A 14,436-nucleotide genomic window follows, 5' to 3' on the forward strand; every position below is an offset into this window, starting at 1 on the left:
AATATCAACGGCTGGTTTCACAGAACTTGATTACCATTAATCTTGGAATACCTAAAGTAATGTTGTTTAAGATAAAGGAATGCAAGATTAGTACTTGTCAGGGTCTATGAAACTAGCCGCAAGCGTTGTTCTTACAAAAACCACCTGCATAAATTTAATACAAATTAGACCACAGATCTAAATAACTTGAAAAAGTTAATCAAATGCATTCCCACAGGTAGTACTTGGATTCCTGGTTATACGTATTATGATCAGCAAATACATAATTCCTCGTCTTTCCTGCAGCGCAGCTACTTTTGAAAACTCTGCTGCCTGACTGCGCAGACTGAGTCTGTAAAAAGAACGTGGCTTTAAAGACTCAATGCTTTTCTTTACCGTTTGCATGTAAACGCTCATTTCCCAATAAATAAACACTACAGTCCGAATTTGACAGATGTTCAAGAATTTGTGTTTCGTGATTCTGTTTGTCTCGATTGGCTGGGGAGACTGCATCGGCGGAAGTGAACGTTTCGTTTCAATCCGGGGCCGTTTCCAGGGAGGAAGGTATATTTTTGTTTGCTACAGGTCACTCCACACTGCAAATTTACAGGTACAATGAATACAAATAAATGTATGACATTTTAACAGGCTGCTATACAGTATTTACCTACCGGTTATGAGACAATATGGGAGATATAAAGGATAAAGGCTATAGTTAAAATATTGATATTGTGCAGTTATTTTGTAAGAGTGCAGTTGGATGCCACTGTAAGTGTAACTGGAAATATGTAAAGCGTCTACGAATTGACTACCGGTGTAAGGTTATTTTTTGCCAATATAAATGAAATGTGAAATAATTTGAAAACGGTTAACATTTAACATTCTACACACATCAGCATTGAACTGAACGCTTTGCAAACATATTTTGTGCTTGAGTATTTCATAGCAATATTACTTCATAGCACACAGAAGTAAATAATTAAAATTGTAAGTATTTAACGATGTACTCGTTTATCATTCGGGTCATACCAGTGACTAATAGACGGCTCTAATTTTTTTGTAATGATATGTTTAAACATCATTAAGTATTGCACTAGCCATTAGTCTGACATTGATGACTTTTACAATTAAACAGATGTAACATTTAAATAAACTGTCCATGAGACCAGTTTGGAAGTCAAAGACACATTACTACCTGGCTATACTAAGCAATAAAGGGAGGCAGTTCAGATACTTTTCTTTCCATGAGTTTACTGTTTCTGTGTAAAGAATTATTATTAATTAACATTATGTCTCAGATTCACCAAATTTTGTCTTACTCTTTCAAAGTTGGCTTCTGTAAAGCTGTAGACCAGAATTCATGATGTTACTGTTTTGTATTGTGGTCGCTTGTTTCTAATATCCCATATTTTCTGTACCCTGAGGTTATTTGACAAGCTCTTTCACTAGTAGGGACATTTCTGATTGAATTGTCATTCCACCTTTGCAAGCTCTGACACCACTGTCCGTGAGGTTGTCCCGGTTGATGCTTGGAAAGTCAAAGTCCCCCGTGATGAATAAATCAATTAATAACAAAGTTTTGTTTTTCAGATCCCAATGGCTCTTCCACAGCAGCCAACAACACTGGGCTCAGGTCTGGAGTCCCAGCCACTGGTCGCCACAGTCAGCGGCAACGTCCAGAAATATGCCATGAAGAAAAAGAAAGTTCTGAATGCAGAGGAGACAGACCTGTTTGAGCTCACACAGGCTGCAGGCATTGCTATGGATCAGGAGGTCTTCAAGTGAGTGATGCAATAGAAAGGCTATAGGCTGAAGTTTTATAAAGGACCTAGAACGTCACTAAAAGTATGAAACCTCAAACACACTTTAATGTAGTGATGTGCAAGTCAAGTGTCGATAGATTTATGGAATTATTTTTTTTAGCTACAATTACCTTCAGCGTTAATGGCCTAAATGGAAGTTTTTACTGGTTAACCAAAGCCTTTAAGGGTTAGGGCTTCTGTTTAACCTAGCAGACAATGACCTGAATTCTGCATCTTTATAATTCTTGAACTATTTTGGAAAGGGTTATTATTGTACAAGTATATGATTGTCTGTAAATGCTGCTCAATGTATTTCCATTTTCTTTTTGTAATATTGCCAACAATTCAGCTGACCTGCTGTTTTTTAGTAGAAGTAACTGGTAGATTATTTAACAGTGTACTGTAACATTGTTTTTGTACTGTGCATTTCCTTCCTCGTACCGTTCATTGAACAGGATCATTGTGGATCTGTTAAAGATGAATGTGGCCCCCCTTGCAGTTTTCCAGATGCTCAAAGCAATGTGTGCTGGACAGAGAATTGCTGACACCTCCACAGGAGAGAGTTCCTCCACTGGGATACAGAACGCCACGTCGGAGTCCAGAGGTTAGATCAAGCGTTGGCAACTCTGCCCTTTTTATTGAAGGAAAGGTTCATGCTAATATACAAGCACCACTCAATTCAAAACAAACCACAGGTTTCCTTGTGAAATCCAAACACAAAATGGGTAATTCTGTCTGCTCTCTGTTTTCTCTTGCCTTCTATGTGTTTGTCCGTGACAGGCTTTGCTCTCTGTTCCTGGCGCGAGATTTGGTTGACACATGCTATAGAGGTGTTAACTGGTGTCATTGTGTGTTAAACAGGCTTCGTTTGAAAGCGAATAAATTAATCATTACCACACCCTAAGAAACTAATTTAGAAGGATCATGACCACAGCGGCAAACTTTATTTTGCCAATACGTCAAATGTACCTTTCCTAAGAACTTTGATCAAACTGGCACTTCGTTGAAACTAACCTGCTGAGCTCTCGCCTTTGTGAACTAGCCAGCGGAGGCCGCAACTGCATCCACACGTGCTGTGCAGTGCATGCAGATCAGATCTCGCTCATTTCATCAGGCCTTGATTTAATATATCAGTAAATAGATTGTGTTCTGCAAGTAGGTCATGTGTGTGTTAAGTACTAACTGGCACCCTGTTCTGAACTGCTCTACTTCTCTGCCAGACATAAATGGCACAAAACCAGTCAAAGAGCACAGTTAACCGCTACAGAACTTGGTTTTCCTTCCTCCTCGGTTTTTAATATTTTTGAAATTTAAGAAAACATTTGTAAATTGTTTTGACAGTTCTACAAGTGAAACGCTTAATGATCTGGAAATATTTAAAATAAACCAAACAATCAGTGCTGTTAGTTGTGAAATGCATCTTTATTTTTGCATCACATCTGTCTAGTGTCTGTGGCATATTGATTTAAGAGCAAATACAATAAATCACGAGGAAATAATTTAGAGTTTAGAGTAATTTGAGTTGTCCAGTAACCAATAATAATAGTAAGCAGGTGTAGAAAATAATGAAACTGATAAACATTATTAGTGATGTCACATTCTATCTATCTATCTATCTATCTATCTAACTATATATATATATATATATATATATATATATATATATATATATATATATATATATATATATATATATATATATATCTCTTATTGAAAGTACCATACATTCCAAATATTCTAACAGTAAGAGTGTGGACTATCACATTTCCTTACAGTCCCAGCTTCTTTGTTCAATTTCTAACAGAAAATAACATCATATAACAGTTCTAACACAAAAACTATTGCAAAATTCCTTACACAGGTCATCCAGCACAGGTTTGCGTTTTGCAGATTACAGCATCTATTTTAAACTCACTACCATATTTTTTTTTTGTTATCCATTGTAATTATTAATGGTTGTTTTAGCGTATTGAAATAAAACCTAATGACTAGGTGTAGATCTTTGAGTTTTTATCATTGTTGCAACTCACTTGCTCCACCTAGTGGTTTTTGAGGCGTGCTACTGAGAGGTACAACTAATTACCTGTTTGTGGCTGTATAAATGTAAACAAATATTTTGTGTATTGAAGTAATGCATCATGTCTACTGTACCAAATAAACAGATTGACTGTTTTGATTTTTTTAAAATCATTTTTACTGTGCACATATATGTGTGTATAATGGTCCTTTTTTTATCACACCAGTACTTCTTGGAGTGCATTGGAAATAAAGATGTTACTTCAATTGCATTATGCTTCTTCATCAGGGTCTTATATGAATAAGACACTAATGTATAAACAAGGTAGTTAAGACCAGCCACAGCTCTCTCCTTAAAATACTCTCTCCCTTTAGGAACGAAAATTAGTTTGATATTTCTATAAATACACAGCCGTGCCTTCTGTTGCTCATATCCCTTAAATTGTTTAAGCTGACTTTTTTGTTTTTACTATTATGGAAACTACTCGGGTATATAATGGTACCCTTCACTTTGTGCCCTTATGTGGCTGCAGTGTTGTGGTCATGGGACTTTGGTTTCATATTGAGATATTGGGTATGTACTGTATATTCCGTGAGTCCCTACTTGATGTTTCCTGATTCTCTAGTCATGTGACTAAGGTTCTGCTGAGGCAACACACTTTGAGATTTTGGGCATGTCCAAACCTTTCCTCCAGTTTTTAATTAAGTTTTTTTTTTTTTTTCAAACAAGAGAAATACGTTAATTTTACAAAACTAGAACCAAATAGCTAAGTCCTATAATTGAAGGTCTCTTATGGACAAGCTGTTTGATGATCATTTTGTAACAAACATAATTGAATCCTTCCAGAAAATAGGTGAACTATCCAAACATTTGTTTATTTTGTTTAACGTGTTTTAACCACCCACCATATTTCAGAAACTGTTAATGATCAAACTTCTGTCCTGTAGAACAGTTACAGCAGTAATAATGAGTTAGCATATTAACTTCATGTTTCTAAACCACGACAGCCTCTGAGTCTGCTTGTCTCCTGAAGCGGTTTCCCTTTGACTCAACATCACACGTACAATACCTCATGCTCCGTGTACAAATCTATCAGCTTGTCGATACTCTTCTTTTGTCCGCTGTTCTTCAGCCCTTTTGCACTATGCAGCTATGTGCCATTGTCTGACCTGTATGTTGTCTAGCATTGCCTCGCCTGTGACGCAATGAGATTTTGCTGCAGGGGACTTGCAGCAATCCAAAAAGAAACCAACACACAAACCTATATGCAGCAATTACAGAGCTTTCTGCAAGACTGCGTACACAATGAAAATGGACACAGGCAGCATAGTTACGTGCGCATAGATCACATTGTGTACCAACACTTATTTCAGAGCCAGACAGATCCTCTTTACCTGCAACTCGCCCTTTTTTTATTTTTAGCAGTGTTGTTGAGATCTGTCACTCTGTGTGGAGTTTTGGTGCAAAAATGCATTATGATTACACTCTGCTCTGAACTATACTTTAGTTCAGCTTTAGGAGCAGGTATTCTTTTATATGTGTGTATTTCTGTCATTCTCTGTTGTTGTTTCAGCTTGGATTATTATTTACCAGACTTACTAACTAATTTACTTTTAAACCACGCTGACTTTCTGAATTGAGCTGATTTTAAAAATTCAACTTGATAAAAGTTACTTGGCTACTTGATATTCCTTCTCCAGGGCTCAGGAAACCCAAACTCTAACATAACACAGGCACTCATTTTTGTGTGGTGATGCCCTTCACAACTCGCAAGGTGGCGTTCCAGTGTTTGCACATTTACATTTTCTGTACTTTTGACTATGTTGACCAAGCATTTTGTTTTTCAATTGCTTCCCACAACACCATAGTATTTTTTGTAGCGCGCTGTTCTCTAGTTCAGTACAGCCCATTTGGTATTTGACCCCTATGTTTTTGTGTTGAGTAATTGGAGTGTACAGCTGTAATTTCTATCCTCTGGTTATGGAAAATTACAGTTTCTGAGGAAACAGAAATGACAGTTGCACACGTTATTTTTCATTCCATCTGGAATAGTTAGTAAGGTAAATAATGATCTGAGCACAAACTACTAAAGAGAATGATACGGAACAAAGACCAATTTTACATCTAGTTTTTTAGGAAATATATTTAAAAAAAATAGAAATAAAGATCATGTCACCTTGAACTGATCGATGATCCTTGTAAAGTTTGTTTGGACTTCTATTGAGAATGGCCAAGTTAGGGGTTTCTACACAAAATACTGATTTCCTCACAAAGCAGAAACAGTGTGTGGATTATTCTAAACAGGTCCCAACATTGCCCAAACTAAAAAGAGCAATATTTTCTGTGAACTCTCAAATTATGCAGCATTAAAAAAGTAGTATATGTTATATATTATGTTGCTTTTAAGCACAGTGCATTTACAGTCTCTTCTGTAAAGTATTTGTTTCAAAATATATACTATAAAACTGGATCTGATCTTTCTGTTCTTTCAATTCTGATGCTTTGCTAAAGAAAGTTACAATTTATGTTGAAGTGTCAGTCTTAGTGAAAGCATTAGATTTAAAGCAGTGCACTTCATCAGTAGCTACCTTTTCTTTGTTAATGTGTTTGTTTTGTGTTTCTTTTCTTTCCTGAAGTAGAAGAATCATTTGTCTCTGCCAAGAACAGTAAAATCCCTGCACCACTCTCCTTTTCCTCTTCCCTTCGGCCTCCAAGACTAACCACTAAGATGGTGGTCTGCAGTCCTGCTGATGCTTGCTCGCCTCTCTCTCAAGGTCCCCCTGGTTCCTTCCAGTATTCTTGCTGCCTGTTCGCACCCTTTACAGGTTCTGTTTATTAGTTTATCTACTGGGGTTGGTACAGACCGGTATTGCACTAGGAACCAGACACTACCTCCAGGCTGCATTAGCCAAGTAGCCAATACATTTAGGAGATCAGTAAGAGGCAAGGGAAAACTGATTTGAACACTTTTGACAAAGCAGCTAGATTACTTTCGATTAACATCAGGAGCTGGATAATTGTGGGTTCAACCCTGTAGCTGTCTTAGTTGTTTGACAATCTAAGTATGTGTTTCGGTTTCTAAAAAGATTGAAAATAGTATACAAAAACATGGATGTAAAGCATATAAACTAAGTAAAAACAGTAATTACAATCTAGCCAAAAACACTGCCAATATAAGCAGTTTGGAAAACAGATTTGATATCTACAGTGTAATTGTAGGGAGCCTTCATAACGTTCCATTACATGTGGTGTACAGTAGACTGTCTCACTGCCATGTTGTTTCGTTGATATAACATCTGGACATACAGTGTCAATGATGCAGAACTTTTTCACATCCGTTTTACTTCATGTTTACAAACCATTCAGTCTGCTATGCCGTTACCCATTGATTATGCCACAGGGGATGGTTTTTGTTGAAAAAAGTCACATTTCTGTATTCTTTCCCATTTTGTTTTTACATTAATTTATGGTTTTGTTTTTTCATGTCATGGTATTTTGCATTTGTATAGCCTACAGATGTTTTCAGCTAATGCACACAAGGTTTATAGAATGTATAACATTGTTTCAATTAGCTTTAACCTCTTTCCTAATAAAATAGTTAGATATTGCAATGACAAGTTTATAGAGATGCTCAGACAGAGCTGCTCAACCACACAGATACAGCTCCATCACTCTTCACCCAAATTGACACATTAAGTAACAATAGACAACAGTGCACAGGTAAGGGTCTGTGTACACCTCATCTCTGAAGATCGTCCAGTTATTCACAACAGTTCACACCTGTCGTGGCTTATTGCTTAAATAAAGATAATGTTCTGTTTTATATTAATTTTTTAATATATACAATGGTTCTCAGATCTACACATCTCTGTATTACTTCATTATTAACTTCAGCAAGATTACCATTTCCCTTAAAAATCTAAATGCAGCCCACCCTATTTGCTTGTGTTGAGGACACACTGATAAAATGGTCAAAAACAGGCTTTCCTGGATTTTAAGTGGAAGGAGTTGTCAGAATTGGTAGTTTCTGGTTCCTGGTGTGATCTGGCTGTTAGGGATGGGCTGAGAGAGTTGATTGTTGCTCTTAATATTGCATTCTCCTTGGAATCCATTGTTTGTGCAAAATACCTCATATACTGTATGAATGTGAAACATAATTGCAAACATTCATAACCATGCTTTTGTCAAACCACACCTTGCTTGTTATTATTTGGTTGAAATATCCAGCATTGTTTTTAAATCAAGACTGAAAAAGTAGTAATGATTAGTTCTAATACAAATCAATTTGAGCTGCTGGTTATTTCTACCTCACAGATATGCAGTCAGCACATCACTTTTAATTTAACATGCATATAATTGCAAATAAAATAAAGAATCCTGGAGAGAGCATTGTTCTTGTTGTAGGCAATTGCTATGTAAGCTTTATTGACCTCTGTAGTTGGTAACACAAGCTTTTCAACCCCAGGATGCTCTGCATACGTCAGTGATAAACTAATAAACGCCTGTTGTTTCCTTATGAACTGTGTGTAATAGCTGAGAGGGGATTCATTTTTCTATGCTTACAGAGTACTCAAGCTGTTTCATGTGTCTTCTAGTTTCAAGTCTCTCTTTGGTGCAGTGTTAATTTCTGATAGACACACATCTTGCTGCTTTTTTTTTTGGTTTTCATTTCTCCGTGCCAAGCAAGTCCAATACATTCTGAACCCTTTCAGTAAGATTTAAAAACATGTTTGTATTGAAAACTAAACAGGGATATTGACAAATTTGGAATCCCCGCTTCTATAGTAGTGAATGTGAGATCCCATTCTTTCTATTTTGTTATGTGTGATACTGGACTGTATCTATAGTACATAGATCTGTGTGTAAAATGTGTTTCAGTGTAGTACCAGCATTTCAAAGTATTGGACTTGCGCAAAGCTTCTGATTCACTGTGTGTGCAGTTATGTATTGTGTCTGTCAGTAATCAGAATGTTCTAATTACTGTAATTTGTTTGTTTTTTTCTACCTGATTTTCTTGGCACAATTGCACTTTTTTAATGTTTTACTTTTAACGCATTTACTTTAAACCTTTCAGTGAAACAATGAACAGTTAACAAAGTTAACAGGATTAGAGGTGCATCTGAATAATACTGTATTGAAATAAAGCCGACTAATACATGGATTAATGACATGAGGTGCATCATTTCCCCCAAAAGATAAACTGCTATTTTAGTACCTCACTGGCTTCATGCTGGAAAGTTACTGTACATATTTTCAAATACATTCATGTAAATGATGATAGCTGAACACATTTTACAATTAAAAACAGTAATGATATCTTTGTTTATGAAACTGCACACTTGTCTGATTTTGACAAAACTTGTTAATTTCCTTCTTTAGTACAAGGTATCGAATGTGTCATAATCTTGGAAACTGTCTGTCTATTTCTTTTTAAAGGGGAACTGTAGAGCAAATACATAACCATTTCAATAGAAAACGTGTTAACTAAAGCTTTTGACACATTTTCAGCCTCTCCTTGGCAATATATTTTATAAGAACCATTAAAACAAATGAACATTGAATGTATTGGAGCTCTCTTATGTTGTGCTTTGTGTGCCGTCCTGCTGTTGACTCGCTCTATAGTCACACACAGTGTTCTATTGAGTGGATGTCCCGTTCCTATATTATGTAGCCATTGTTTGGTTATGGCCTCCCTTTGTTGGTTTAAAGGCTTTAGACACACAAAAATACTTTTTGTTACTGTTCCTTCCTTTTGTTATTTTTGCACCCGAATGCTTTGGATTCCGACATAATTCACCCTGCCGGCGTTCACTGGTGTGGGTGGCTGTCAAAGATATGACATAACAGCGGGGCCAGAAAGGTTCCAATACGGCGAAGGCTTGCATTTCCAGCTGACCCAGAAAGCGGACAAAAAAATTGAAATACTGGCCAAAAGCATAACTTAACAAAATTGGCGCAGCGAGATGCATTTTTTATGTATACAGAGCATTTAGAGAGCCTTGTTATTTTGAGTACAGTTCCCCTTTAAAAAGATTTTTGCATAATCTAGTAAACCTGACACTGCCTGTGTGCATGTTACTTTTTTCATTTATCTGGAGATTCCCTTGTCAATTTCTGACTAAATTTGCTACGCGCGTCCTTATGTCTTAAATTGCTGAGGTTATCATAATCTTGCGATACATGGTGATTCCCGGTTTGTCTCTACGTCTCAGTAAGTTTTTGCATATACTGTGTGATGCGCATATTCAGTTGTGTTGACATTTTCTCTGGACGTACTCAGGTAAAGGTTTTGAGCAGAATCCACACGCTGATCTCACTGCATTGCGTAGGCGGAGTTTCTAAACAGAAGATATCTGGAATAATCTGACCTCAGAAAAGTAAAACAACTTAAAAACTAATAAGAGTTGAGAGCGAATATTTTGGGAACTAACACTTCCAGATACAAGTCTTCCATGTAGAGAGATTCCAGAGAATCTTGTGAGGTGGGGACCATTGGTATATTTGATATGAAATGACCCAATATTGAATTTGCAGACTGCAAGCACAACCTCTGAGACAAATTGTTTAGACAATAACAGGATGTCATTGTTGTTCCTCATTGCTTTAAGCAATGGATTTTTGTGTAAATGCTAGATTTGATAAGGGAACGTGGGATACTTACCAATACTTAGTACATGCCCACTATAGCAGATCATTACTACTGATTTGGGTCAAACAGCCACAAACATTATTATGACATATCTAAATACTCGTATTGGAGGTATGTATGCTGCCTGTATTAACTGCGTATGCTTTGAGTTAAGAACATGGAAATTTACAAAAGGAGCCCATTTGGCCTGTCAGTGCTTGTCCGGTCCCGAGTGGCTGATTGATCTCAAAACTTCGTCAAGTTGGGTTTTAAATGATCATGGTGATTTAGGCATGCGGTTTGCGGTTTGTGGGTGTTTTTACTGTGTTTTATTAACTTTGAGTGACAGGCAGATGCACAGTGATGCCCATTTGCCCTTTATGGGAACTATATTTAAATGCAATTTTAAGCTGGTAAAGGTAAGATATGCCTTGCCACTCGGACTGCTTTGAGTGGGTGGTTGGTACCTTGTTACATAGGGGATCATAGAATATTTTCACAAAATGGTTATGTAGAATTTCAAGAGAAGTCAGAGCATTATCGGATATTAAAAACTGCAATTTTGCAAGCAGCAAAACAAAATATAACACGTGTCAGCTAAGTACAAAACAGCCACTATTACAAATGTGTGCTAATACTGTATTAAGACCGTATTACAGTAATTATTGTAGTTTCTGTTTTACTACCTTGTCATGCCTTTTCACTTCAAATTCTGTGCTGACTATGAACTCAGAAGTAATTGTGGATAGCTGAATGTGCAAGATCAAAAGTAAGGGAGCACAGGACTCCAGACCAGATCTATACAACTTTAGACCCTCTGTACACACAAAATAACATCTCTTCTTTTTCAACTTCACATTTTGGGTAGATGAGTTATCAGATACATAGAGAGCATTCCAGTTAGGCCCCAGTACAGTAAACATGGGGATGGGTCTATGAGTTATGATTCAGTGCTAGATCGAAGTTAAATTTGAACTCTAAAACTAGTAAACTCTAATATATCTTAATTACAACAACACATCTATTTCACTTGTAGTATGACATACCTTAATTTCTTTCTATTGTAGACGTGTGCTTCAGGTAATGCTGGCTCCAGGACTTTCAAAAATAGAAGGACAAATAAAAAATGTATGTGGGGAACAGATGTACATTCGTGACATTAGAACATTTGAAACAAAACACTGAACATGTACAAACTAAATGTTATTTTTCTGTCCTGCTTTGTTTTGTTTTCTTTCCCAGCGAGAAACAAGCCAAGCCCTGTTGTGTGTGGCAGCCAGGTCCCAGCAGAGAGGAGTGGGCGTGACGGCTCCAGCCAGCGGGCTCCTCGTCAGCCCAGCGCCTCCAGGCTGCACAAGTCTGGGAAAAGCACAGGCAGCAGCGGCTTGCAGCACAGCTCCAGTTAATTACAGCACACCGTCCAGCTCTGCGCTGCAACGGTCTGTCCCATGACTGGCACAAGACATTTCTATAGGACAATACGTCAGCATTTAAAAAAAATAAAAACATATTAAACAGAGTGTTTAAAAACAAATCCCTTAGGTCGGTGTTGCCTAGCCAGTTACGTTCAAGTCAGTATTTTGACAGCATGTTGTATAACGGCACAAGGAGAGTTCAATTAGATGAATAAAACAACTGTAACAGGAAAAACAAACTAGCTGTAAAGAGATTTGTTTTTGCTGGTTGTAATTCTGTTGCTTCATAGTTGCACCTCTTGTCATTATTCCACACTTCTACACCAGTGATTCCAGACTGGGGACAGCAACATAGACAGAAATATTGCTAAAATTACCCAGACACCAGACAATGCATTGTTCCCCAGGCCCAGGGAGCAGTTTATTTATATAAATGCTTCTGTTATGTTCTTGTGGTTTTTTATTTTGTTTGTTTGTTTTTCAAAGCAACACAAAGTTGATGTTAACTCAATCATATATTTATAAGCTTTCTTGAGAGGCAGGTGTAGAGGGAAGATTGACTGAATACAAGGTACAAGCAATGTTACATGTGTGGGTTTCTGTCGGTCTGAATGCTGGCTTACACCTTGTGACTGGGATGGCTCTCCCAGTATATAGATGGATGGGACGGGAGTGTAGAGGAGCAGGAACAAAGCGGCTGAACTATAAACAACCAGTCCAATCACTAATCACGGGCTATAGTCAGTGAAACGGAGCGAGGCTGTCTTGACACTGTCAAAGAGGTGTGGACTGCTGGACAAACTGGACGCTTGTCTAAATGAATAAATAACTTGTGGAAACGGGACCATGTTAAACCTTTGTGTTTTTACATTCAATGCATTTTCTTTTACACTTTTAGCATTTTGTTTGTCTTTTTACATGGAACGCTGGACAGTTACTTCAAAATACTGGGAACATGCAGGAGGCAGTGACTTGTTTAAAGAGCACAATGTTTAGGGGTTTCTTTGATTCACATTATTGCTCCTTTACAGTTTTGCTTTATATTAGTTTGTTATGTATACTGGTTTGCAGTTTTCACTTAATTGTGTTTGTGTGCCACATTTGTGGGTATGTGGTTTTGATAGTTTCATTGGTTCTTTTGGTCACTGTGGTGGTTACAACTAACTGCCTTTAGGGGTCCCTTGCTGTGTTGTCCCAGATTTGGTTTTAGGTTTGCTGCCCAGCGTAGCTGCCTTGCATTTGAGTGTTTGTACATTTTATGTTCATTTTTGCTTAATAAAGACCCTTGAATATTACTGCTTTTGTCTCATAGTCCCTCTCTTCTCTTCCATTCACCAGACCTCCTGGTAGATCAAAGGTGGTGGCAGCATATTGGACTCTGCTTTTGCCAAGATAAAATTAAATCATAATGGTGGGGGACCAACTAAGACATAGTTTCATTGAAACACCTGCGCACATATATGAGACTCCAGTGCTTTTCCTCTGCCAAGTAACAAGGACATCCCAGTATTGATGGCTGGAGTGTAATGCTGGCTCTAAGAATTAGCCAATTTACGCCCTCCCTGGCACATCAGCACACAGCAGCAGCGACGCTGGCTCCAGGGATTAACCATAGTGTGGCCACCCTGTCTGGAATGGGCTGGGTGGGGCACTTCACAGGGATCTGGGCACCTCCAGTCTTTGGTGTTTAGTCGATTTAGCCCACACCTGTCCCAGCACCACCGCTTCCACCCCCACCCAGACCAGCCCAGTTTACTTACCTTACCCATCTATTCATTTTCACTGACGTTAACTTCTTTCATCACCTCTCTTTTGAGGTTTCCTCCTCAACCAGTCAATTACTACTTCTCTGCCTCCATGGATACAGCCTTCGTTATCCTGTCCACTGAATCCAATATCTCTGAGAAGCCGGGTCATGGAGTGCATGACAAATCCCTGACAACCCACCTCTACTAGATGAACCCAGACTTTCCACCCCCGCTGATCCACCTCTACTGGATAAACCCAGACTCTCCACCCCCGCTGATCCACCTCTACTGGATAAACCCAGACTCTCCACCCCCGCTGATCCACCTCTACTGGATAAACCTGGACTCTCCACCTCCACTGGATAAACCGAGACTCCACCCCCGCTGATCCACCTCTACTAGATGAACCCAGACTCTCCACCCCCGCTGATCCACCTCTACTGGATAAACCCAGACTCTCCACCCCCGCTGATCCACCTCTACTGGATAAACCCAGACTCTCCACCCCCGCTGATAAACCCACTCCACCCCCGCTGATCCACCTCTACTGGATAAACCCAGACTCTCCACCCCCGCTGATCCACCTCTACTGGATAAACCCAGACTCTCCACCCCCGCTGATCCACCTCTACTGGATAAACCCAGACTCTCCACCCCCGCTGATCCACCTCTACTGGATAAACCCAGACTCTCCACCCCCGCTGATCCACCTCTACTGGATAAACCCAGACTCTCCACCCCGCTGATCCATCTCTACTGGATAAACCCAGACTCTCCACCTCCACTGGATAAACCCATACTCTGCACCCCGCTGATCCACCTCTACTAGATGAACCCAGACTCTGCA

At 38.6% G+C, this 14,436-nt stretch overlaps 1 protein-coding gene across 4 annotated transcripts; it reads left to right on the forward strand.

Moving 5' to 3' along the window:
* Window positions 1-323: 323 nt before the first annotated feature.
* mzt2b (mitotic spindle organizing protein 2B) lies at window positions 324-13,136 on the forward strand. 4 transcript variants are annotated; one of them, XM_041223644.1, is made up of 5 exons: window positions 324-589; window positions 1,570-1,760; window positions 2,237-2,385; window positions 6,435-6,623; window positions 11,669-13,136. In XM_041223644.1, the coding sequence occupies exons 1-5, from the start codon at window positions 434-436 to the stop codon at window positions 11,830-11,832; spliced, it is 849 nt and encodes a 282-aa protein (XP_041079578.1). In that variant the 5' UTR covers window positions 324-433; the 3' UTR covers window positions 11,833-13,136. The 4 variants fall into 4 exon arrangements, with proteins under 4 accessions (XP_041079578.1, XP_041079580.1, XP_041079579.1 ...); XM_041223646.1 differs by having other exon boundaries at window positions 6,435-6,572; XM_041223645.1 differs by having other exon boundaries at window positions 325-589; window positions 6,438-6,623.
* The last annotated feature ends 1,300 nt before the right edge of the window (window positions 13,137-14,436 follow it).

The sequence above is a fragment of the Polyodon spathula genome, chromosome 22 (genome assembly GCF_017654505.1).
Source record: "Polyodon spathula isolate WHYD16114869_AA chromosome 22, ASM1765450v1, whole genome shotgun sequence".
Taxonomy (NCBI): Eukaryota; Metazoa; Chordata; class Actinopteri; order Acipenseriformes; family Polyodontidae; genus Polyodon; species Polyodon spathula.